General features: G+C 44.1%; 1 protein-coding gene across 1 annotated transcript in view; it reads left to right on the top strand.

Annotated features, from left to right (window-relative positions):
- COG2 (component of oligomeric golgi complex 2) overlaps nucleotides 1–25,830 on the top strand; it is a 326,732-nt gene extending 300,902 nt beyond the window's left edge. Inside the window, exons 17-18 of the mRNA XM_085611476.1 lie at nucleotides 8,869–9,046; nucleotides 25,414–25,830. Coding sequence (XP_085467602.1) covers nucleotides 8,869–9,046; nucleotides 25,414–25,509 — 274 coding nt within the window. The 3' untranslated portion in view covers nucleotides 25,510–25,830. The remainder of the gene's footprint in view (nucleotides 1–8,868; nucleotides 9,047–25,413) is intronic.
- Nucleotides 25,831–27,317: the final 1,487 nt, after the last annotated feature.

The raw sequence follows: 27,317 nt of genomic DNA, 5'->3' as shown, positions 1-27,317 counted from the left end.
GAACTAACTTTGTGGCGTAAAGCTCCGCGGCTGCCTGATTCTCTTTGAGGAAGGGGTAGACTTCTGCACCTCTCGGACTTTTCTACCCCCCCCACATGCAAGTACTGTTTAATGGGACTGAAGCTCTCTGTTGTGTTGAGGTGGCAGGTAGTTGGGGATCCGTCTGGCAGGGAAGCAGGAAGGGGGGTGGGAATGGGGGGCTGTTTCTCAGTTTTGGTTTTTCATGTTCTTTATTATTCTTTGTTGGTTAATCACCTTATCTTACACATGCGAATACACACACAGAGGACGCGGTTGTTCCCGCGAACGCTGCGGGGTATGTTTGGCACACCACAAGTTATCACCATAAACTATGTCATTATCCACACACTCCATAAACACCACAATAGAGGCCACATGCTCACAACTAGATAGCAACCATGCTTCGGGCGCCCCCTTGGCAGTGATATCCTGGAATGTGAATGGTCTGGGTAACAGGATAAAGAGAGGGCTAGTGTTACAGCACCTCAAGAGACACGCCCCGTCGGTCACCCTCCTATAAGAAACTCACCTGGTGGGTACTGCCATCAGAGCACTCGGCAGATGGGGTTTCAAAATGGTGACGCGCTCCGAATTTACATCTGGTTCTAGAGGGGTCGGGACTTCGATCCAGAAAAGCTGCCCCTTGGTGGTGACCGGGACATGGACAGATTACCAGGGACGTTTTGCAGTGGTCTCTTGTCAATGGGAGGGGCGCGTATTTAATTTTGTCTCAGTATACATCCCTCCAGCGCTATATGCACTTGCCTTCCCGGCTTTGGGTGGGTTTGTGTTGGGCCTACCCCCCGGGGAACTCATAATAGGGGGCGATTTTAACACCACAATGAACACCGAATGGGATAGGCATCCCTCAAGAGGTAAGGGACCGTTCTCATCGCCTCTACAAGAATTTATAGACGCACTGGGACTGTTGGATGTTTGGCACCTGCGAAACCCCATAGAACATCAATATATGTATCACTCGCGCGCGCATAGAAAGTCTTTCCCGCATAGATTATTTTCTCACTTCCCGAATACGGGAGGTTAAACCCCTCCCCAGAGGCATATCTGATCATTCGCCAATACTGTTAACATACACATCACACCTCACGGGAAGTAGACGTATTTTCCCCATCCACCCGGGGTATCTTAAAGTCCCTAGCATAAAGAAAACCCTACATACAACTTCGGAACATTACTTTCAGGAAAACACGCGGTCCGTGACCTCACCAATTGTCCTCTGGGAAGCCTACAAGACGGTTATGCGGGGACAGGCCATCTCAGTGATCTCGGCCCACAGACGAGACTTGACACAAAAGGTATCAGAGCTGGAAGAGGCGGTTGACCGGGCAGAGGGCGAACACGCCAAAGACTATAACGACACAAATACCCACGCACTACACCTCGCTAAACAAGCCTACAGAGATCAGGTATGGGAGGTGGTCAGGGCGCGCATGGCGAAAACACAACACACGATTTATGAAGTAGGGGACAAAGCAGGGAAACTGCTGGCATGGCTAGATAAAAAAGAGAGCCAGACACTGTGTGGAGCAGCTGAGACTGCCCACTGGTGAGACGGTGACGGACCCTAATGACATTGACGCGGCTTTTGCAAATCATTATGAAAAAGTGCACACGCCCGTAGCGACAACAACTGTTGAGGAGAAAATTAGTATTCCTAAAAGACTTACAACTTCCAAGACTGACACCACAAGACGTACAACTACTAGAGGCTGACCTCACGACAGAGGAGGTTGCTGCAGCCGTTAAGGGCCTCCAGTCAGGGAAGGCAGTAGGGCCAAATGGTGTCCCAGTGGAGCTGTTCAAACGGGAGGTGGATACGGTGGTGCCACATTTACTTAGAATGTATCATGCCAGTTTAAAAGAGGGGGCGACACTGTTAACGATACTAAAACCTAGCAACCCCCCCCCCCCCCCCCCCCCCCGGAGTGTACCTCCTACCGACCGATTTTCTCTCCTGAATGCGGAAGCGAAAATATTGGCAAAGGCTCTAGCGGCAAGACTGCAGCCGCACTTAGCAACACTCATACACCCAGACCAATCCGGCTTCATGCCCAGTAGGAACACGGCGATGAATCTTAGACGACTGTACAGCATATTGGCTAGTGGGCCCTCTATCCAGGAGGAGGCAGCCATCCTCTCCCTAGATGCCAGTATGGCCTTTGACAGAGTGGAATGGCCGTTTCTTTTTGCGGTACTCCGACACTTTGGTTTTGGGCCTAAATTCTGTGCTTGGATACAGCTACTCTATACACGGCCATTAGCACAGGTGGCGGTCAATGAGAGATTGTTAGAGGACTTTATGCTGGGACGGGGGACTAGACAGGGCTGCCCTCTCTCCCCACTACTGTTTGCCTTAGTATTAGAGCCTCTAGCGGTGTGGATACGGAGAGACCCCGTGATAAAAGGACTGAAGTGGACAGAGGGATGGGAAGACCGTATCTCTCTGTACGCAGACGATATATTACTATACATGACACAACCGGGACGGTCCATTAACTGCCTACTCGACATTTGCGAATCCTATGGTAGGGTCTCCGGCTACTCAATCAACTGGGCGAAATCAGTGCTATATATTCTAAAAGGCCCTCCACCACGATTGCCCAGGGGAGTGACGCTACAGATCGCCGAGGAGGGTTTTAAATATCTCGGTATCAATATTACGCCTATTCCTGAGCAATTCATTGAGCGCAATCTGCTCCCGCCCCTGAGGAGGCTACGGAGCGATGTCAAAAGCTGGCACTCCCTCCCATTGACGCTACTGGGGAGGGCTCCTAAAATGATGTCTCTCCCTCGTTTCTTATATGCACTACAAAATACACCCATTCCGGTCCCAAACTCCTATTTAAGTCCATTGAGGCGGAGTTGGGCCACCTCCTATGGGAAGGTAAGCCGCACCGTATAGCTCTATGTTAGCTTATGCGGAGCTGGTATGACGGCGGAATCGCTCTGCCCAACGTTCGATTATACTATTGGGCCTCTCAGCTCATTGTAATTCATCAATGGCTACACGCCCCACAGGACGAACCAGCTTTACGCATGGACAGGCACATTTTGGGTGCGGATGGAATTCTTAGCGCCCTATATGATAAATCCCAAAAAAACAAACTGGTCGGCCCCACGGCTCACACCGTGCAAATATGGTACACGGCGCAACGAGCGCTGGGATGGGATGGGAAGGAGTGATAACTAAATATATGCCACTGTGGGATTCCCCCAGGTTTGGCAGGCTGCGTAAGAGTAAAGGATTCGCGAGATGGGACCTCATAGGCATTTCCAGGGTCGGCGACCTATGGAAAAAGGGCTAGGTGGTCCCTTTCGTGCAGCTGCAGGCGACATACCAACCAAAGGTGAATACCTTTGCCAACTAGAGACCCCCATTTCTTACAGGTATTCTAACTCAGATGAGCTCCTCTCCCTTTGAAAGATGGAGAGGAACAGACTTCCATTGACCTAGATTTTTGCCTCCTTTCCTAGTTGCAATATCCCTCTCCCACAGTGTTTGCTCATGGGCAGAAATGTGAAGGAGACAACAATACTACAGCTTCCCATTGTGTCAGAATGGCAACAGCACAAAGGCAACACAGAGGCTACAAAAACAGACCTTACTTTTCCATACTTTAGTAGTTTTCCAGATCTGAAAGTTCATTTTGTGCCTCAAAATGAGACTGATAACTTCAGCCAAATATTAAGAAGAAATTTTTCAGTTTTGGAATATCATTGATTTTTACACATACACTTGCCTCCACGTATGCATTAGTCTCAAGACGCGATTAATGGCTCATCTGCATTTTTTGAATAAGTAGGATTACTCCTGGTACTTACAGAATCAAAAATGTCTGCGGTACAGTCAGCCTATTTTGGACTTGAGGTTCATCAAAAACTACATATGGGATCAATCTTTCTGGATGGTGATGTTGCCTGATGATAACCCAACTTGTAATGAAGGATGCATTGTCTCCTTGCTAGATCTTAGGGACATATGCTTCTGTTACCATTCGCTGTTGACATTGAAGATGCATAAGATTTCTGGTTGAATGATAGTCTTTCAAAATGTCTGCCAACAGGATGCATTCACATGTGCGGGCAATGTATACATGGGTACCCATACCTAAGTGCTAGATAGACAAATATGTCATTCAGAAGACCAAATAAAGAAATACAGTTGAAAGTTGCCTCTGGCTGTTCCAAGAGCTAGGCCAGATTATACAATTCCAGAAAACACTTATAATACTGAGTCAGAGGATTGCATTTCTAGAAGTCCAACAGGACACAATCCAGTTCAAAGTGGACACTAGCAACTCATCGTATTCAACCCCTCGAACAGTCACTGCAATCTCTGCTAGAAAATGCATGGCTCTTCTGTGCCTTGTTCGCCAGTATCACAGTAATACTATTCTGCAGAGTGCGACCTGGTTTTCTACAAGCTGAACCTCATCTACAATTGATACTAGTGTGTGGTGACTGATAAGAAATCACACTCATTGAAAGCAACTTGAAATTAAGACTTACATGGTGTACAAAACAACAAATCTCATAAAGACTTGCTCCTTCTTTCACTTCAACTTCAGATATGTGGTTGAATCTGTTGAAGAAAACTATGATAATTATGACCAGAAACCCTTCAACCACATATTACATAATGAAACAGGAAAGATCTCTGACTTTGTTCAGGGAGGCCCAGCATCTGCGTATGTCAGCGTCCAGAATTAAGGGTTAACTGACAATCAAACGAGTTCCTTGAATAAGAATCTAAAAAGCAGATCGACTTTGGAGGTTAACGGATTTCCCACAGTTGAGAAATTGCGGATTAGTTGATTCAGCAAATGAGCATTTCAACCATGGACCTGTTAGCCACCAAACCACAGCAGGCATCCAGGGGAAGGCATTCCGTTTTACTGAAACAGACCATGTCTGTACCTTTCTTTCTCTTCATTTGTAAAATTTGGTTTGCAGGATAATTCTTTTCTCTCCCAACTAGTTGAGACCAACCTATTACCCAGATTTCCTTCACGTGTGAATACACCATAAGCGTCCACATTCTATGCCAAGATCACTGCTTTTTTATCATGAAATCCTGGTTCCTAAAATCACAGAATCTGAACGTCTGAATGTTAGACCGGTCAGCCTTGGGGTGGTCTTCCTCTAAACTTTTAGCCTTCCTCCTCCATATTTGCTGCCCTTGTTTTCGCTGGTCTGAAGACTCTGCACACTTTACCACTGCTAACTAGTGCTAAAGTGCATGTTCTCACTCCTAAAAATATAATATTGGGTTATCCCCCAACTGGCATATTTAATTTACTTAGAAGTCTCTAGTAAAGTGCGCATCCAGCCTAGCCGACCAAACCATTCTGCACCCGAGCCGCCTGGCCCTGGTCCTGACGAACCAGCTGTGCCCTCTTGATCCAAGACCCCTTTCTGACCTGAGCCCCCGTTTGGTAGCTCTCTGACTTGCCCACAAGTCCCCCTGTGCAGCATATTTCCAGGGTGCCCCCTTTCAATGTAGCTCGCCAGCTACCAGCCCCACCAGCTCCCTACTTCCGGTAGAACCCAGGTGGTTCTTGAAGAACTGTAAGTAGTACTTTGGACCCTGGTGGCTTAAAACTTCGAACCCGGAAGGTGAACCCCTGAAACCGATTGTTCCTACCTTTATGCATCTTTGACTTTTCCTGCCATTGGATATTATTGTGCCTAAAAGCACATGGGTGTGCACATTTTACTTTGCTGTGAATATTTCTAACGAAAACAGTTTTTACCTTTGAAGCGAGTTCTTGGTTTGGAAAAATTTATAAAAAGTAGTGTTATTTTTCTAATTTGGTCTCTGATTTATTCTTTGAGTGTGTGTCTTATTGATTGCCTATATTAGTCCTCAAATGCTTAGCACTCTACCCCCTGATAAGGGTAACTGCTCGCCACACTACCAAGTATTATCAACTTTAGCCTCTTTAAACCAGTTGGGGGACCCACTGGACTCTGCACAGTGTACTTCCCCAGCTTCCTACAACATGTATCACGCACGTTAGTCCTCTTTGAGCCCTATTTTATGACCAGCTGCTCTGTCCTAGCACTTCCTGCCTGTTTTAATGCATGCACTACACACTTTTTCCATCTCTTTAGTTCATGCTTTTAGTTGTATGGCAAAATGCGCTTGGCACTCAGCACTTTCCTTTTGATTGAGCATTGATTCTGCAATAATGCTTCTCAACTTGCGTTAGTTTTAAACAGGGCACAGTGTTTGTTATATGATCTTAATACATGACTGAATGGCCTTTTCATTGTGTTTTCATTGTAATGAGCCTTTTATTGTAAGTTTTAATTAACTGAACAATAAAGATTCATTGATTCGTTTTCGTGTTAACATCAGGTAGCTTACCTTAGGGGTGGTACATCAGCACACACGGCATGATTAACAAATTGGTTTTCAAGCTATAAATGACACGCATTGCCAAAGATATAGCTTGTGGATGTGTACATTTATAGCTGATTCACTAAGGCATAAGAACAGCTATAGGTAATGTACTTATTCATGCATACATAATTCACATGTAGTTTTTTTTTTTGTCTATCCAGCTTTTAGCTGTCTGTTGCTGGAAGAATTCTTCTGAACCATACCAAAAACTTAGTGGGCTTTATGCGACACTAATGCTTTCAAATTGCTACTTGTAACTTTACACACATAGGCAAATATCTCTACCACAGGGAGAACTCCACCTCGGTGGTAAAGTATAGGGAAAGGTTTAATAGTACATTAAAGTTAAAAAAACAATAGAAATTATATTTTTATGTTAAATATGGTTAGTTAATGTTATATATTTATTCTTAATGTTGAATGATATAAAAAAAAAATGCAGCCTCATTAACTTAATTTTGAATTTAAAATGTAATTCTTTTTTAAACGAAATGCAGTTTGAGAATAGGCCCAATTACTTTTATGGTGTGAGTGGAGGGCTGGCTGCCGCACTCACCCAGCTGTAGTTTGAGGTAAATGGTGCACATTGCATGACTAAAAAAGAGATCTCTCTTCTGCCTAAGGCCCATAAAACTACATGGGCTACTTCAGAATACCAAATGATTGGAGCATTTGTTTCCATTTTGAGTCCTGTAGAAGATACATTTGGCCTTGTCAAGCCTTTAACAATTCCCTTAAATTCTGACACTTCCTTAAATTTTTATTGAATTCAATGTAAAGTTTTGAGATACCTTTTTATGTGTTTGCTTTTTATCTAGTACTTTGAAATTAGTTTTTCCGGTTACTTTTCTAATCAATGCTTCACAAAGAATCATTGGCAAAGCCAATAGCTTGGTACTCACATACACTCCAAACCTCATTTTACTTCTACGATCTCCCAAACAGCCCTTGCTAAATTTTTCTTTCATGTATCCCTCCTTTGACTCATCCCAAACCTCCTTTTTCTCCTGTGATTTCCCTAATTCCATTCTAAAGACTTCCCTCCTCCATCTCTCCTTTTACTTATCTCAAACCTCTTCTTACTACTATGATCTTTCTTGACTCTTTCCTCTTCTATTCCTCCATTATCCAGTTTAAACCAACTAACAGACATGCATGTCCACTGCTCAAATGAACTCATATTTACCTATACTAGTCCACCACTAATCCATTTTGGGTTCTGAAGTAGTGTGCTACTTGCCTAAAAGCACTTAGATACCTTGTCAGGGGTAGTAAGCACTATATAAATGAAATTACAATTAGTAGCCTGTTAGGGAACACTGCTCCTGACTAGCTAATGTTCTCACCTGTCCTGGTGCCAAATGGGCCTCAGGGAAGGGAGTGGCATCTCCCAAGTCTGGGGGAAGGCGGGTTGAAAAATATCAAAGGCGGCAGTGGCCTTTGAAGCCTCCTGCCTTGTTATGCGGATTACTTAGCAATCCTGCTTGGAGGAGGTGACCATACCTCCGTCCGGAGCAGATATCGTTTCTATCCTCAGAGCGTGGACTCTCACCTGCAGGGGGTCAGAAACCTGACTGTGGTGGCAGCCAGGATCCTAGAGGTTGGTAAGTATTCAGAGGGCACCTCTAAGGGGCCCTCTAGGTGCTTGTATCAATAAATCCATCACTGTAATCAGTGTGGGCTTATTAATACGAGATGCTTGATACCAAACATCTTTAGTTTCAGTGAAGCCATCCTGTGGCTGGGGAACTTGTAATCCCTAGGGCTCAGTACATAGACTCAAGATCACTTCCCTGTTCACTGACAACATCCAAGAATTGACATGAATATCACAGGGGAATATCTTCTCTTGCATATATGTTCTCACATTTAATATGATGCACCCTGACTTAGGGCTGTAAGGCCTGCTGTAAGTGTGACATACTTATATTACATGAAGTGTCTGCAGGCATGGCACACAAGAGGTGTGCCATGTCGTGTCCGCACTTTTCTCTGCACCGTGTAACACAGTCTGCATGAGTGTGCTGAGGGGTACCTTAGGGTGGCACAATGCATGCTGCAGCCCTTAGGGACCCTCTTTAGCCTCCTTGCTCTAGGTACCAGGGGTACTATTTACCTGGGACTTACAGGGGGTGCTAAAGGTATTGCCAATTGGGGGAACAATTGTACAGTTTTAGGGAAAGCGATCTGGCACTAGGAACCCATTGCACCTCTGTCAAAATTGCATCAAATACCAGGCAAAAAGTGGAGTTGACCATGTCAAAAAGCGGCACATTTCCACAATACCCAAACAGTTTGCCAAGGTGTAGAACAGCAAAAAAAACCTTTCTATTCAGTACAAAACATTTCAAAATACTGGGGAAATCGCCTTGGAAGCAGGGTAAATGAAACCAATAAAAACTTTTTTTCTATTATTACAGATACTTGGAAACTGTATCAGATGTCTTGAACTCTGTGAAGAAAATGGAAGAAAGCTTGAAGCGCCTTAAACAAGCTCGTAAAACTGTGTCTTCCAATGTCAGTTCAAATGGCGGCAACAGGGATGACAACAAGATCAGGCTGCAGTTGGCTTTGGACATGGAGCATTTTAGAGATGAAGTAAGTGAATGTGAATACATCTGTATATTCTTGTTGATCATGTCTCTATGATATCTTTGTTTTCGCATTTTACTAATTTGTCTTACACATTATAGGGGTCGGTTACTCCACCGTGCTGTAATTCAGCAACCATTAGCATTTCCATCTGATATACATAATACATGGATTTGTGACTTACTAAGCAGATCTCCATTTTAACTTCCTGACAATAGCTACTTTAATATGAATCGGCTGGAGGAGACATGAATATTATTTCCAGTATCTCACATCATGGTTAAACCTTAGCTATTTTTATCCAATGCAAACTCAAATCTTGTGGGCTTCATTTTTGCTTCTCACTAAAATGTTTTGCTATTGGAGATACCATTTTGCCAGTTTGTGTAACTGTAGAATGCTTACTTAATCTTAAGTAATTAAATAGGTGTGCTTATAACATACACCCTGTTTATTCTTCATACTTGGAAGTTGGGTGGCTAGTTGTATCCTGTTATGTTTTGCCTCGAAATCTTTGATATTTTACTGGCTACAGTGCCTTCCACGGGGGTGACCAATTCTAGGAGGTGGGCAATATTCTCTAATTGTTGTTGTTACAAATCACTCAATCCACTGAAGATGGTAATGGTAGACATCCTCCAGTTTACAATTTTTCTAGCAGAGAAAGTCCTGAACAAAAGTGTAAAGAGTACTTGACAACTATGTATGATCAGGATCTTACTTCCCTAGTCGGGATTTCATTAGAGGCCAGATTCTTAAGTCTTCAGAGCACATTTCTACCAATTGCATTCAGGGTCCCTCTGAGGAATTATTAATTAATATTGACCTCCCTCAAATTCATGTACTTTTGACCTTGGGCATTGTCTGCTTGAAATATTGTATCTTTGGGAGCAGTCACTTCAGCCACGAGTGTTGGAGAGATACAGGCACTTTCAGCTTCTACTCCATTTATTGTTTTCTAAGAATAAGGTCAAGGACAGAATGAGAGTTAAGCCCTACTTATTCCCATAACTCATTTCAGAGTTGAATTTGGCCCAAGTGATATCTGTGCCAGTTGCCCCCACCCCCCAATTCCTCCCAGTCCTTGAAAGTTGAGGAGGGGTTACACAGGTTAAGACCTTAGAAATGGTCTGAGACGTTATACACAGAGAACAAGGGAACCAAGTGTACATGATAAACCTTTCTAGATTATGAAAGATACTACCTGACAAAATCAGCAAAGGCACACACTATTTTCAGTTTCTTGTTTATGAACGAGGAGGAGTGAATCTCCCAAAGAGGCTACAAGTCTATATGAACAGGTGGAAGGATGCAGTTTCAGCCCCCCTAAGTTACACTTTAATTGAGATCTGACAGCTACCTGGATAACTCTGCATTGTTTCCCTAGGGCACTATTGTTTGTATTCTGGTCATGCACCAACAGGCTTCTAGTTTGATAGATATGTACTTCAGAGCTTACTCTAGGCTAATATACAGTACACTTGCACCCTAGGCCACCTCCTCTTTGAGCCTGTTATGGGGTTGTTCACATTATATGTGGTAATGAGTGTCCGTGTCCATTATTAGAACAAGTTACTTATCTTTAGTAACTTGCTGTTGGATGGATATGTATAATACAGTAGATTATTTCTCTCCTATCTTCCTGCTGACAGAACGAGTATGAATTTCCAGACTACTCTAAACAATAGTGTATAATACTGATTGGCCTCTGACCAAGATGTTGCGTTTTCAGTCATTCAATTATTGAAGCAGGGACAATTGCTAAAGAATGTTGATGAACCACGGTTTTCTCCACCTAAGTCCAATAGGATCTGGGTGCCTCAACATACACAAAGAATCCCACTCCATGCAATAGATGATCAACTAATGTCTGGGGTCTTTGGAATAAAAGTGATGAGGTGGAAAGTCTCATACGCCGCCACCCAGGTACCAATTCAAACCATAATATCCTAAAACGTTCTGTCCGAAAGGAAAAACATAATCTATTTGTGGGCTTGTCAATCAGTCCAAGCCTCATCTAAAATCTGGCCTAACAGCTGGTGGCGTCAGAGTCTGCAGATAAATTCAAAAGGATTAGTGCTTCATTGCCATCACCATCAGCATTTTTGTTCATCAGTCACAGACAGATGTGCTAACTCTGTGCTCTAGTTAGACCTAAAGCTGGTATAGGTCTCTACGAAACTTCACACTTCAGCAGGTGCTGCTCTCTAGAGGTTTGGATGGATCGGGTAACGGAGAAATGGCGTGCTAAAATTGTGTGGTTCTGCAGGTTACAGGTATAGTTTCTTAAGCAACAATTGGACATTCACCCTTTTTAATTCATCACACTCCCAATGTCAAGGACATATTAATTATTTTGTGCACCTATTCTTTCCCTCCAATTCCTTAAGCAGGCAGAGCTCTGTGGGAGAACCAGAGATCTTGCTGATTGTTGTTAATTCCCCCATATCTATGTGGAAAAAGTCAGGCATTTATTCTGAATGGGACCCTCGAAGAAGGGGTCGGGGTGTCCTCTGATGGCATAACAGATGGTTTTTTATTGCATTTCAGTTCAAGAAACCTCATCTTGAATATCCTTGACTTTGTTAAATGAAAGAAACGGGAGAGACACAATCACCTTTGACAGGCTGACCTCTTTAGAGCTAGTGAGGGAGGTAGAGAGGTATTGCAGAGTTCTGAATAGTGCTTTGATGGAATTCTCAGTTGCAAAGATTGCGGCAGAATAAAGGTTCTCAGAGTATCTCTATTGGTAATCATAAGCACTGGGTAGTCCCGCCCATGTGCGTGGATACCAGAACAGTTCTTTCAAAGTCACATCTACTTCGCCTTACTTCGGAAAGGCTAGGAACCATAGGTGACAGACTTGTTACATTTTTTGCAGCCTTACAAACAGGTTACCAATCTTTATTGAATTACTTTCACATTTAGAAGGAAAAAAGGGTCATACCCTTAAAAATCTCTGGAGCAAAAAGAAAAGTGATCTTTTAAAAACATCCTTCACAAACACGTTTTACTTCTTTTTAAAGGAAGATAAGGAGTAATACATAGGAATATAGGCTGCAGCATAAAAACAATGTAACTAGGAGACTGCGCCTGTAAGGGCCTTCTGACCTCCAGTGTCCCTGCAGGTGGCAGTTTACTCAGCTCCTTTTTCCAGCTCCTGCTGACCCGATCCTGTAGCAGAGCTCTGACATGTTTAAAGTATTTTTTTTTTCATAATAATTTTCATCTTGGGCTTTTTAAAGCAAATTCACTCTCAGTCCTTTAGGGTTTACAGTATTTTTAAATAATGTCCAAGTGGAGCACTGCAGACAGCGAGTTTCCCTGACTGGGAAGACTTCTGAACTGAAGGATGAAGAGAGACTGCACCCTCTACCAGTGCCTCTAAGTCCTGCTCTGAGGACTCCCGCAGAAGGAGATCCAAAAAGAAAACATCTGGAGGAAGACATTGTTCCCGTTCAATGTCATGAAGAGGTCCTGCATCTACTGGCTCACCGTCAAGAGCTGGGTCAACGCCAAGAACACTTATGATGTCGAGGAGGAGAACACAGTCGACGTTGAGACACCATGCAACTTCAAGAACTTTGACGCCGAGTCATGGCTTGACGTTGAGACATCCTACAACTTCCCTGCCCAAGACAGCAAAGTGGCTTATACAGGTGAAAGCATGCAGTTATCTTTCCGAAGTCTTATTTAGAGTGTTCCCTGGCCGATTCACCATCCAGGCCCACCTCTCCAGTAATCATTCCGGATTCATCATCACTGCCTCGAGTTCCAATGGAATCCACTCCACCTCCACAGTGCTCCCCTCCTCCTCAACCAGCGATTAAAGCGGTACCTTCATTGCTAATTTTGCCAGTCTCTCCTCCACCACAGCCCACTGAGCCAGTGACACCTAAACCAAGGCAACCTAGATCTTGCTCCCATCACACCAGACCTCATACCAATAGGTCTAGGTCAAGGTCAAGATTGAGATCCCACTGTCCACATCATTCAAGGTCTCACAGACGCTTTCATTGAAGACGGAAAATATACTCTACATCTAGATCAGGATCCTACCAATCTCATCATACATCATCTTCAGGATTGTATTCGCCTACCTTAACGGATTCTTCTCCACCGAGAATATCTCCAACAGATATTAACACCTACCAAGAATTACTTATTAGTGGATCAAGCAAATTGAATATCAATTTATCGACTACTACTACATCCATGCCGGTAATCTTTGAGAGTCTTAATTGAAGGTCCGAAGCTAGACCACTACTCCCTTTGGTTCCAGGCCTTTTAGTTCGAGATTGAACTTTTTCTGGCTCTGGCGCTGTGAAGGCTGCTTCATCAAGCCTGCAAAAGAAATACAGACCACCGGATCAAGATTCATCCTTTCTGCGCACAGATCGAATTCCTTGTTTCAGCAGTTCAAAAACTTAATGCCATGGCTCCATCTTCTACAGTACATCCTAATAAGGAGAGCAAGAAATTGGGTTCAGTGGGCAGAAAGGTCATGAAAGCTGCTAGTGCAACTGCTCTCCTAGGACGCTATGACAGGTCTCTTTGGCACTCTATTCAACAATTCATGGATGATCTTCCCAGAGACAAGCTTCAGGATTTCCAAGAGATTTTAAATGAAGGCGTGATGGTGTCAAACCAAGTTATCTGTGCTGCAGCAGATTCCTCCACTCTGGCAGCACATGTCTATTGACATGGCCTGGTTTTTCGGTCCTATTATTGGCTGAGACTCCCAAACTTGAAACCTGAAGCCCAACATCGAATTATCAACCTGCGGTATTCTGGTAATACCTTGTTTGGCTCTCATGTTGACTAAGAGATATCTACGATGAAGTCCGAGCTTGACGCTATCAAAGCTGTCAGATTGGAAAAAAGAAAAGAGTATAGGAGGCATTCCTACAGGCCCTATGACCGCCACTATTTTCACCAGAGGGTTCAAACCCCTCATTGGTCTACAGGACAGCAGCAACAATCATCCCAGCCTCATAGACATCAACAACAGCGCAGTTAGTAAGAAGGAAGAGGAGGACAGCAATCAACTGCTCAAGCCACTAAAACAATGGGTGGCAAACAATAAGTCATCCTCTCCTCCCTTGTCTGTTTCCTACTCTTGTAGGGGTGAGCATAGCATCTTTCCTGCAAGAGTGGCAAAAGATAACCACCAACAAATGGGTTCTGAATATTGTAGAGCATGGATACTGTCTCAGATTCAAGTTGTCCACCACCATCTATTCCATCTTTCCTTTACCTGCAGGATCAACATCCTTTTGCAGTAACATGCCTGAAAGGAATGGGAATATATCCCCGTTAATTTCTGGTGAAGAAAAAAGGATCCAAAAATGAATACAGAACCATTTTGGACCTCAAGAAAGCGAACAAATGGTTTGCAAAGAAAAATTCAGAATGTTGGCTCTTCATCAGATCTTCCCTTAACTCCATTAAGGACACTGGCTATGCTCGATAAACCTGCAAGATGCCTATTTTCACATCCCAATAGCCAAAAAACATAGATCATTCCGGTGATTCCTTGTAGGAAAGACCACTATCAATACAAGGTCCTTCCCTTCAGCCTCAAGTCTGCATCTCCAACTTTCCCCCAGATGCATGGCGGTTGTAGCAGCTCATCTCAGAGAAATGAGTATCTTCGTCTATCCATTTCTCGATGATTGATCAAGGGATCTTCCTATCAGCAAGCAAGCCAAAATTATCACCGAACGGTCATGTTTCTAAGTAGACTAGGTCTAGACGTGAATCACAAAAACTCCATCTCAACACGTGTTTAATCCCTGCATTACCTGTTTGCAGTTCTAGACAAAGTACACACACTTGATTCCTTTGGAGGGGAGTTGATAATCTGTCCTTCAGAAATGTCACAATCTGAAGAAAACATCCCATCCAACAGTGAAACAAGTTTATTCCCTTCTGGGTTTCAATGGCGTTGTGTATTTTCCTGGTCCCGCATGCACGTCTCTTCATGTGGCCTCTCCAACAATGTCTGGAAGATCAATGGAATCAGATTTCAGGGAGGAGGATAAGGATTAACAAAGTTGCTTACAGGTGAGGATTAATTCGATATTGAGAAAATATTATAGTATGAGAAAATATTATAATACGTTATATTGCAGTTAATATATAGTAAGATAAATTCTTATATTAAGTTATATCACAGTTATATGTTATATAAAATATAGTTTTTTTAATTGTTGGGAAACTAACTTCAAAATACGTTTTCTGTGAGATGCATCCGCCCTCATGTGCCAGAGGTGAGGCCGTTGGTCTCTACAGTGGTTCCATTCCGCCTTCGGAAGGGACTTGCTGGAGTTGCATATAGGCACCACCATGGCATGCTGTTCCTCTTTTTCAGCACCCTTCGTAGATTCGGAGCGCTGCTCCAAATATTGCTTGGTGTTTACTGACTTCCAAACTTGAACCATGACAGTGTGCAGGGAATATGTCTCCCATGAGGGCGACACGATTTAAACTGTGCTGAGCCTGCAGGAAGCAGATCTCAGTCATGGATCCACATGATGTGTGTATTTACTGCTTGGGCTCACAATCTGCATGGAAGTCATGTGATAAATGCTCCATAATGCATCCAAAGGCCACCAGGCAGTGCGAAGCAAAGATTGATGTTGCTGAACATATCAAGCGTGATAGGTCCCAGTCAAAGTCCAACGGTCCTATCGCGAAGTAGGGTTTTTAATAAATCAGGAAGCTTGGCGCTCAGGCTGGTGTGCGTACTGTGTGGAATGGAGAATATGCACGGTGCTACCAGGTCGGGGGAAATACCCTGTAACCCCCGTGGATGTGAGAGTCCTGAAACCCACACCGGTAAATGCGAACAATGTCCTGGGCACACGTTATGAGAATAAAAAACTGGTATAAGTATCTTGTATTACGTTTAAGTGGTAAACACCAGTGTCTATGTCAAAAGTATTTAATGATGCAACAACATAGAAAGAACCAGCTGACACGTGTTTCGTCACACGAGGTAAGTATCTTGTGACTCTTCAGGGCTGGGAAGTATACAAGACATTTGAGTGAGCAATTAAATACATGGCATTTGAGTTTGTGGCCGGAAAAACCATAACATATCTGTGGGTGAATCCGGATCACCCATGTTACGTGGAAAAACCCTAAGTGAAAAGGAGTGATCAACAACAATGTAATGGTGACTGTGTGTAATGTACAGATGTCCCTGTGGCCAAAATAGTGACTGTACAAAGGGAGAGAAAATGGCGGAGAAAACAAGTGACACTTATGCCAGTTTTTTATCCTCATAACGTGTGCCCAGGACTTTGTTCGCATTTACCGGGGTGGGTTTCAGGACTCACACATCCACGGGGGTTACAGGGTATTTTCCCCGACCTGGTAGCACCGTGCATACTCTCCATTCCATACAGTACGCACACCAGCCTGAGCGCCAAGCTTCCTGATTTATGTAAAACCCTACTTCACAATAGTACCTCAAGGTGCCAGGAAGGGCAGCTGCAGCGTTTACAACACTTTTATCACCACATTCCCAGATTTAGGGTATGGATAGAGATGGGGTTGCATCAGAACCATTTGATAACTTATCAAAGTGAATTATGACCAGTTCAGCATCCACAAGTGGAAACCCCCCACGTCAGGAGGATCTCAGAGAAAGATTTTTAAGACTGGAGAGATTGAAGAAAACGGAAAATTCAAGGTGGTGGGACAGTGCCACCTTGAAACAATACTTGAGACTCAACAGAGTCCCGAGAGGACTTTGCTCCCAAATATTCCCAACTTTTGACGATCTAGATGATGGCCTATTAGGTAAATGGGAAGAAACTCTTACCTCCAACTCACACACACCAATTAACATACTAATAGAAAACGCTGAACGCAAGGTAGCGAAACTCCAAATTGACATAGCCAACCTAGAGAAAGAGATAGCTGACTTAGACTTGAAGGAAGCCACGGAAAACAATTATGTCATTCTTAACGATATACTGACCAAACACCAGAACGAAATAACAGCTAGAAAGACACGACAACTCAAGAAAGACTCAGCTCATTACAGGGAGGGACGTGTTTTCACCTTCGCCAAGAAATATGACAAGTTAGTTCAACCTGCCCCACAGGGAGATAGATCGACTAGAACGGACACAGCCTCAGTGTCTTCCAGTTCCACCTCTATCAATACCATTCCAACCAGTGACAGTGACACTGATAATCAGTCAATTAGTTCAATCATACCAGCTTCAACTAAATCGTCTTTTTTAAGAGAGGTAATACGCAGGGAAAACCGAACGCAACAGAGACAAGGGGTCCAAGACAAAAATCCAGCAGAGGGAAGAGGGCAGGACTCAGAAGACTACAAAAAGAAACTGAGATCTGGGAACGGGAAGAGTAAGTAGACCAACAGGATCAGGGTATTCAGGTAGTCAAGCTATCGTCCCAATCTCTCAATAGTGGGATGATTTCATTACTAAGCAGAGGCTTGAGTTTCAACCCCCATGAACAAGGCAACACCTGCAGACACAAGATTGACCTCTTCCAATTCGTCAGGGGCTTAAAAATCAAAAAACACTTTAGTGGCACTCCATCTACCTCCAAAAACATCAGAAATCTTTGCACTGAGAATTCGTCAGGTTTGCAAAGTATCAAGGACATCCAAAACACACATTTACTACTGTCCCTGGCTGTCAGATGACCTGCCCATGAACATGGAGAATCTTCTCCAAGAACTGGATATAGAGACAGACCTGTCCCTGAACAGTGGTCTCAAGATCAAGTCCAAAAGGACTCCCGTGCTCCCAGGAACTCTGTTGAATCCTTTTACAACCTTGTAATGGCAGACATGGACAAACATGAACGTAATGTACAGAGCACCAAACATAGAACTAAGGACAATCTACTTAGAGAAGAACGGGTAGCTTTGAAAACTTTGGAGGCCGACATCGTGATCAAGGAGGCAGATAAGGGTGGGAATGTCGTGGTAATGAATCGAACCGACTTCCACAATGAAATCCTGTCGCAATTACAAGACACCGCCTGCTATGAGCAGATCTCTTATAATCCCATGGGCAGACTCACCACAGAAATGAATAAGTGCCTATCTGACTGGCACTCATTAGGTCTTATTGATGATCAGGAGCTTCTTTATTTGAAGGTACACAGGCCTGCATACCCCTGGATATACACCTTACCCAAGATACACAAGCCTGCCCCATTTCCACCTGGCAGACCTATCGTATCGGGTATTGGCAGTCCAACAGAGAGACTCGCGCAATATATGGATCTTTTCTTAAATCCCATGGTCAAAAATCTACCCTCTCACATCCAGGATACGAAACACATCTTAAGTATCTTGGCTGATGTCCAATGGCAACCAGGAATGACTCTAGCCACCCTGGATGTGGTTTCTCTCTATATCACAATTGAACCTGAGCTGGAACTCAAAGCTGTTACCAGCCTTCTTCTGACCAGGCCTGCCTCCCTATGGCAACATATCCAACATGCTTATCACAATGATGAACATTATTTTGAACAACTACTTCATTTACGACAATGTTTGGTACAAACAGAACAAAGGTGTGGCCATGGGCTCTAGGTTTTTGCCCTCATTTACTAACCTGTACATGGGTGTCTTAGGATCTAATTGGATCTGGGGGCAACAAGGGGGCACCATGGGTCGACTCCATAGTTTACTGGGGACGCTACATAGACGATTGTCTTTTACTATGGTCAGGGTCCCACACAAACTGGTCGAATTTTGTGAATATCTTAATTCCAATGACGTGAACATGAGATTCACAAGTGAATTCAGCACCTCAAACATCACATTCTTAGATGTGGAACTCTACATTAAGGCAGACACACTACACAGTTGCTTGTACTGGAAGTCAACATCATGCAATGCCATCTTGCATGCGCAGAGCTCTCACCCGTTCCATCAGATTCAGGCGATCCCCTATGGGGAATTCGTCAGAGCTAGGAGGAACTGCAGTGAGGAACTGGAATTCCAGAAATGTTTGATATGAAACACAGATTTAAGGCCAGAGGCTACAATGCACGCTGTATCAGCCAAGCAGAGAAAAGAATTCACAATACAGAGAGGGAAGGCACACTACATGACGACAAAAAAACGGTCATCGAACAGGATCAGCCTGTAAGACTCATTACTGATTATAGCGACATGGGCCTAGCCATGAGGAAAAGCCTCAACAGACATTGGGGCATTCTGCTTGCAGACACGACCCTCAAAGAGATCATCACCAATAAACCGCTGGTCACCTACAGGCGTGGCAGAACACTCGGATCAAGACTAAGTCCCAGTGTACCGAGCACCTTACACAATCGCACATGGCTCACAGCACACATTTTAGGATCTTTTAAATGTGGGTGTTGTGGGGTGTGCAGGTTTGCTCAGAACGGCATCAAAAACTTCACTGCAGTCAACAAAAACCAATACCAGATAAAGTTCAATATTAGCTGCAACACCAAATTAGTGGTTTACACACTTGAATGCGCCTGCAAACGCTGGTACATCGGAAGCACCATCAGACCGCTAAAGGAACGTATTGGGGAACACATCAGGGCACTCCAAAATCAGGACACCAGATACCCGATGGCAGTCCATGCTGCCACCTGCCCCAACCAAGGGGCTAAGAAACGCTTTTCCTTCTTCAGAATTGATGTCGCGCCCATCAGTGCCAGAGGTGGGAACAGAGAACTGAGGCTCAGGCGTCTTGAGGCAACCTGGATCATGCGCCTACAGTCAGTACAACACGGCCTAAACACAGACCATGAGTTGCATTACTTCCTGGGAGATTGATCTCTCAACACACAACCTCCTGTACCCTGCTTCCTGTTTATGTCCCTTGTTTATGCTAAAGAATGTTTTTCACACCATTGTTTGTTGTACTGTATACATTGTTTTTTTTTAAGGGGGTAGATTTTTATGTACCTTATGGTTGCTTTTATCACCACACAGTACTAACCCTTTTAGTTAGGTCTGTCAGCTCAACTTACTGGTGATCCTCCCAATTCAGCTGACTTATGCATATCTTGCACCCTTGTTGCTATTCTCAACTGGTTACCACACCGGCATTGCTTGTTGAAATTTTATTTGGGTGATTTGGTTTTAGGCGGCCATTGTGTGCCCATGTCTCTAGTTTCCTTCATTTCTTAGAACATCTGCCTCACCATCAGGTCAATCATGGTCAGGGCCATATACAGTTTTGGCAGCTTCAGCCACACCATTGAACCTGGGGAAGCTCTTTTTCTCCACCCATGATTTCTTCGCTCTAATTTCTTTGTCTACACAGTGTATTTCATGCCTTGTGCTTCAGTAGCCACTCTCGTAACCCACGAGTGGCTTCCTTTTCACACGTGCTCGTCTTAGTACCCGCAAGCACCTGTGGTATCCACCCCTGTCCATTCCTTTCCTTAGGAGCAACTTTTTTTCACCCATGAGGGGCACCCTTCCTGCACGAGCCTTGCCTGGTTCTTACATAGAGTTTTCGTGGTCAGCCAGATCCACGCACATTTTTCCAGTCCGTGACTCATGGCTGCCAGCATGGTCAACTTACTTAGGCTTGCAGTTTTTTTCTGTACATTACTGCTTCTCTCCCATTGCTGAACGCTGCACATGCGCGTCCTCACCTTGGGCCTTCGTATGCGCATTCCGTTCGTCTTGCCCCCGTCTGCCCCGTTACGTTCTCCATGTTTTGTATGTTCTCCCCCGAGGAAGTTCTAGTCCTCCTGCGCCATTACGATTCTTAAGCTGGGTTCACTCTGTCCACAGACTTCCGAATCCGGATTTCGACACGGACCCAGTGTGTGATTCTCTCCTCGTACTGACCTAGGTAAGCCGCATTTCTCTCTGCGGACCAACCGTGCCGCTGGACCTGGACCCTTTTTCCAGCCCTGACCTTTCCTTTCGCCATTCACATTTGTTGCAGGTGGCCGGCGTACCTGTCCTCCGCCTTCTAAAGACACTGGACGCTCAGCTTACTGTCTTCACAGTCTTATCCTCACAACGTGTGCCCAGGACTTTGTTCGCAAAGTCCAACGGTCATTTGCAGTCCCAGGCCCAGCCACCGTTCTTAGATAGGTCCTGGGTAATATCGAAACACAAGTCACTGCGTAAACACAAGATGTTCAAGTGGAATTCTACTCTTTCCTGATGCATCTATTCCAGGGAGCATTTGAGCAGTTGGCCTTTTAAAGACCTGACTCTGCCAGCATCATCAGATTCTGAACATATTCCTTACTGTGCAGTGGATTGATGACTTTAAGGAGGTAAAACTGCTATTATTCTGAACATTTTCAGGTACCTCTGGTGTACCTTCCATTGGTGGGGTCCTTCAAAGCCCGATAACGCCAATCAGCCTTTGCTTAGTCCCCTCAAATTGCAGGCAAAGCCTGTTCACCTTTGCCACAGGCCGCATATGTTGTGGTTATTCCAGTGCTTGTCTTGTCTCCAGAGTTGCCTGTTATGAATCCAGTCTCATCTCCAGTGTCAGTTCTGGATCTGAATTGAGCTAGGTCTCGGTCTGTGTCACGCTTTGAGACCGCTAAGGCACAACCTATGACCTGAGAAGACTTCACAGTGCTGCCTTTTGCTCAAAGCCCGTATTATCGAAGGCTAAAGGCAATTTTCAGATCTAACTCTGATGCAATCTAGGCTCTTGGAACATGTTTCCCCCACAACAAGAATGACGAGGAGGCAGGCAGTTTGCTCCCCCCTAATTATACAGATGTACCTTGCCCTTCAACATGCTGGTGGCCTTGATACTTAGTCTGAGACAGAGCTGGAATCTCACTTGGGCCCCAAAACCTAGGACAGTGTCTCTTCTACAGTGGTCATTCCCGGGGTCCGGAGATCTTGGAGTTATAGTTGCTAACTGTAGGAACTAAGGTGTATTTGCTTACTGAAATGATGTGGCCGGTCCCTACCACTTTGGTGCCTTTGCAGACTTTCAGTTAAGGTCTGACATTGGCACTCATGATGCCCTAGGCCAAACCATGCTCAATGCTACTAGTGAGGTATTTAGATGCTCAACACTGTAGGCCAGCCCTCGGTGATCCGGCCTTTTTGATGCAATACTGGGCACCGTACAGTCTGTTTGTGCAGGCATCCACAAGTAAGGTGAATCCAAACACCTTTTGTACTGCTCCTAGAAATGGATTGATTCCATTGACAAGAGTGGTTTTCTGCTCCACCAGTTTGGATCTTAGACATTTGAATGCTTTGTGTCCTATGGCCTGATACACATGTTCTCTGGGACATGGCATGCAAGACCTTGTCCACTGTTCGTGAGGACACTTTTGCACAAATGTTGCATAGTAGTCAAGATGCTACCACATTTATCTTGTGGACCGGTCTTGATACCGCGAACTGCAATGGGCACCAATGTTCTTCTACAACATGCCTAGATGCATGCCACAGAATTATCCAGAAATGTTGTAGCATTCTTGATGATGTGATTTGACAGCTGTAGGCTGTTTGGAGGGAAAGCGGACTGGAGCGCTTTAAGGTTAGCTGTGCAATGACCCCCACACAAGGGCTCCTCTCTCCTACCTGTCAATTCCACCAGTAGTAGCAGAGGTTCTGGGACTGGTGAAGCCAACTCAGCCTTCAGCTTCTAGTAGGCTGTTAGATTGGTGAAATAGTAATAACCATGGGTCTGTGTCCTGAGATAGCTGAGGGGAGAAAGCTTTGGCCTCTGCCAACTTACAGCTGCATCTCATTGGTTCAACACCCACCATGTCACAGTTCTGTACCATTTACATTGACAAAATGTGCTTTACAGATTGCTTGTGTGAAAATGTTTTGCACTGCTTTTCCAGCATTTACTCTGTGAGGCCAATGTCTGTGTGACCACCCAGCCCTAATGCGAGACCTATTGCATCGCAATAAAGGGCCTTCTCGACCGCTTGTTAGATTGTAAATATCGGAGGAATAGACCGGCCTGCGATGTCTTCAAAGTAGTGATAATTAGTGCAGTGAAGAAGATGTGTAAGTGTTGTAAATTACACAGACACAAAGTGTGAAGTGAGAGTTACATATGATCCGAGCTATAAACACTAACAAAGCGCTCCAACACCTTTCGCACTGTGATTACACTGTTGCGGCTCAGGAGGAAGAGCAGGAGAGGGGGCTATTTCCTGCCCTCTCCGTAATTTGGGTGTGCAGTGTGGCATTGCGTAATGTCATTGCTATCTTTGACCTAATAAACTCTCCAGCTGTAGTAGGGCCCTGGCTTCACCTCTTGGCGCAGGGCTGGCTGTGCTTTTATGGCACGCATGGAGGGAGGGAGGGAGGGATGGATGGTCTCGGCTGCAGCTCCGGCCTCTTACAGTGCCCCTGCTACTACTAGTGAGCAAGAGGCACTGAAGTGGTGGTGGTGATTTTGGTAGTAGTGGTGGTGGTGGTACTGTACTGGTGGTACCGGTGGTACTGGTGGTGGTATTGGTGGTAGTAGTGGTATTGGTGGTGGTACTAGTGGTGGTATGAGTGGTGGTGGTACTGGTACTGGTGATGTTACTGGTGGTGATACTGGTGGCGGTGGTGGTGGTGGTGGTGGTACTGGTGGTACTGTTGGTACTGGTTGTGGTGTTACTGGTGGTATTGGTGGTGGTGGTACTTGGTGGTGGTACTGGTACTGGTGGTACTTGGTAGTGGTGGGACTGGTAGTGGTACTGGTGGTAGTGGTACTGGTGGTGGTAATGGTGGTACTGGTGGTTTTAGTGGTGGTGGTACTGGTGGTGGTCGTACTGGTACATGTGGTATTGGTGGTGGTACTGGTGGTACTGGTGGTGGTACTGGTCCTGGTGGTGGTGGTATTGGTGGTGGTACTGGTGGTGGTCTCATCTGAACAAAGGTGCGCGGCCGCTAATAAAGTGAAAGCGAGGAATGGGGCGCTTTTACAAATAAAAGCATTTGTTTCTCAAGGCAACAAACAATTTTTTTTTTTTTAAAGCGTCTCATTCTGCGCTTTCACTTTAATAGCAGCCGCGCACCTTTGTTTAGACAGTCCAGTCTAAAGAAAGTAGCGTGCCACCATTAAAGATGAAGAGTGAAATGGGGCGCTTGTTTAAAAAAAAAAAAAAAAAATTGTCCATGAATAACTACATAAAGGCCTACAGTGTAATGAAACTGTAGTTGGCCAGTGCTCCTGACTTCCAAACGGAAGTGATGTATCTGGAGCACCGACCAACGAGTAGCCAGTAAACAAAAGTGATGGAGCTATGAACCAATAGCAGGCAGCAGCTGAAATTACACTCTGTAGAGTGTTTACAGGAGGTCTTGCATACAGCGCATTTGCGCTGATGCTCGCCCTAAAAAGGAACTACTTCTTATTCCATCAACATTTTAAGGTAGAAAGAACTGCTTCAAATTTATCGGTGAAATACAGTGGACTGATAGCACAAAGTGATTGACAATCGAAGACCTCAAAAACTCAAGGGTCTCGACCAAACAAGTCAATAGCTGAAGAATGCCCACCCCTATCCCACCTATGCATGTGTGAAAGAAATCCAGTACTTGGCTAAATAATCAATATGGGTTTAAAAGTCTACTTTTAAACCCATATTGTTAATTAAGCCAAGTACTGGATTTCTTTTCTGGTTAGACAGAACTGCGTGCCAGCCTCACAAATGGCTTTCAGAAAAGCTGCATCAGTACGCCTTATCATGGGTGATGAACACTTTGCGTTTTTCCAATACGATGCACAGAAAAGCATCTGGACGTATTTTGAAGCTCCTGTATATTCAAAATAATTGTATGGACTATAGGTTACGTCGCCAATGTATCACAGACCACAAGGACACCACAGAATGTAGATGACAAAATAAATCTTACTGCCCATCTCATATTCCCTACTGCAGCCTGGCCTCTTGTAATGCATGGTAATAGCTTGAAAATGGCATTTCTTGCCACTTATTAGTTTGACTTTTGGACCGAAGAAGTTGTGTGTCAGCGTATCTTGTACATTTATGGTGTCTTAAGTTTATTTTGCTTAGCAGGGGTAGATCCATCTTAACAATTTCTGTTTGCTGTAAGAATTTCGAACATTCTGAGATGTGGGACATTTCTTTTATTAATACATACCATCAACACATTGCTGCAGTTTCCACACTGTCCTAGTTAATTAATGGTTTGCATATCAACGCATGTGTGGTTCGCAAATGCATTGGAAGTGTTTTTAGTACTGTGGATTGTCCTACCACAATATACGTTGACTGTTTAATTGTGTCAACAAAACATAAAAATGAAGCACATTTCCACACCTAAAGTAGATAAAAGGGAGATAGTGTTTGTGCAGTGTACAGAGGAGACAAACTGTTTAAGCACAATGTCATGTAAACTGTTTTGTTCACTTTTTTAGGTACAGAAGATGGGATTGAAAACGACCGACATACAAAGCTTCCAGGCTTTGTCGGAGCTTGCCACCTTGGCAAGAGAACAAGTCACTACCGAATAAATTAGGTTTTGGAAATATAATGGCCGTTTTTTTTGTGGGGGGAGGGGGGGACTTAGAAGATTACTCAATTGTTGCGATACAGTGTTTCCTGTTGATTTTTATAGCAACGAATTTTCCACCTTGTTAAAAGACATTTTTGTCCGCAGAAAAATTAAGAGGAGAATGATTTTAGTTTTCCATTATATGGAAGGTGTTTTAAGGGTACAAGATAATGGAGGGGAGCGGGAATATTTCTAATGCAGTATCTATTTTTTGTAAATCATATATATGTATGTTGATATATTGTGGCATAAACTATCATTAAATTATAGAAAAACGTAAGCATTCTTTTATTTTACTCACTGAAACTAAAGAAAAGTGAATGTATTTAAAGCATCTTTATGCAACAGCGCTTCCATGTGTCTTGCTGTACATTACTCACTCAAGCGAGTGGCACATCCAGGTCATAGTCGAAACATAGTCACAAGTAGTTTCATAGATTTGCCCAAGAGTAGTTTCATAGATTTGCCCAAGAGTACTCTGGGAGTAAATGGAGAAGTAGCAGATTAAGCACATGACATCTTAAACCACGTAGTTCCTTAACAAAGGAGACTACCTCCTCCATCAAAAGAGGGTGCATTTAGTTTTATTTATCTACAGCATGTGGATCAACATCAGAAAGAATATCCGTGAGAGGCACGATTTTGATGCGGTTGGTGGTTGTGGACAAGATTGATTTGACAATTTATAAAGCACAAACAAATGCCCAAGGGTGTTAAGGCTTTAAAGCGGTTAGTCTACCATGGGGTGAGAGCATCATCCCTATACTAAAAAACCTTACTAGGCAAAAAGCCAGGTCTTCAAGGACTTAAGGAAAGAAAGGCAAGATATGGATTGAGGGAGAGTGCTCCAAAGCTTAGATGCCGCCACCGCAAAGGCTCTCCCTTCCCAGCTTGCCCTATGAAACCTAGGAATAACCACAGGTTTTTACCAGCAGAACGCAACTGTCTAGTGGGAACATACCGCTAGAAGAGATGCTTAATTCCCACAGGGCCTGAGTTGTGAAGTGCCTAATGAACAATGCATAAGGCCTTAAACACAATTTGTTTGGCAGCCGGGAGCCAGTGCAGTTTCCGAATAGCAGCAGAGACTGAATGATATTTTGAAAGATCCAAAATGAATCTTGCTGGAGCATTCTGGACAAGCTGAAACTCATCAATCGCTGTCTTACTAATGTCCAGGTAGAGGGCATTACAGTGATCCATTCTGGACATAATCAATGCCACAGCCACTTGTTTAAGCACACAGAGAGAGAGAGAGAGAGAGAGAGAGAGAGAGGGGGAGAGAGAAACTGAAATAGTTTCCTAAGGGTCTTTATAACCCAAAAACAGGACTATACTGTCTTATTGACCTGAAAGGACAGATTGTTGTCAACTAGGACACCAATATTCTTTGCAGAGTCGGCAGGGCTGGGACATTGCCCAAGAGTTACTGGCCACCAAGAATGGGTCCAAATAGATTGTTGACTACCAAAAGATCAAAACCGAGGTTTTGTCCCCATTCAGGCGGAGGTAATTAGTTATCATCCATTTGACCACAGCCTGCATGCAATTGTTAAAATTAGCGGCGGAGGCCTCTATATCCTTTGTGATAGACACGATTATTTGTGTGTCATCAGCATAGGATAATGCCTGCAAACCAAAAGATCTAATCAGTTAGGCCAGCGGGGAGCCATATATATTAAACAAGGTAGGGCTCAGGGATGAGCCCTGCGGAATCCACACAAGATGGCAATGGGGTTCAGAATAGAATTGGTCCACCACCACTGT

Source organism: Triturus cristatus, chromosome 6, assembly GCF_964204655.1.
Source record: "Triturus cristatus chromosome 6, aTriCri1.1, whole genome shotgun sequence".
In the NCBI taxonomy this organism is placed as follows: domain Eukaryota; kingdom Metazoa; phylum Chordata; class Amphibia; order Caudata; family Salamandridae; genus Triturus; species Triturus cristatus.
The sequence above is the reverse complement of the archived record's forward strand: the minus strand, read 5'-3'. Positions and strand labels throughout refer to the sequence as shown.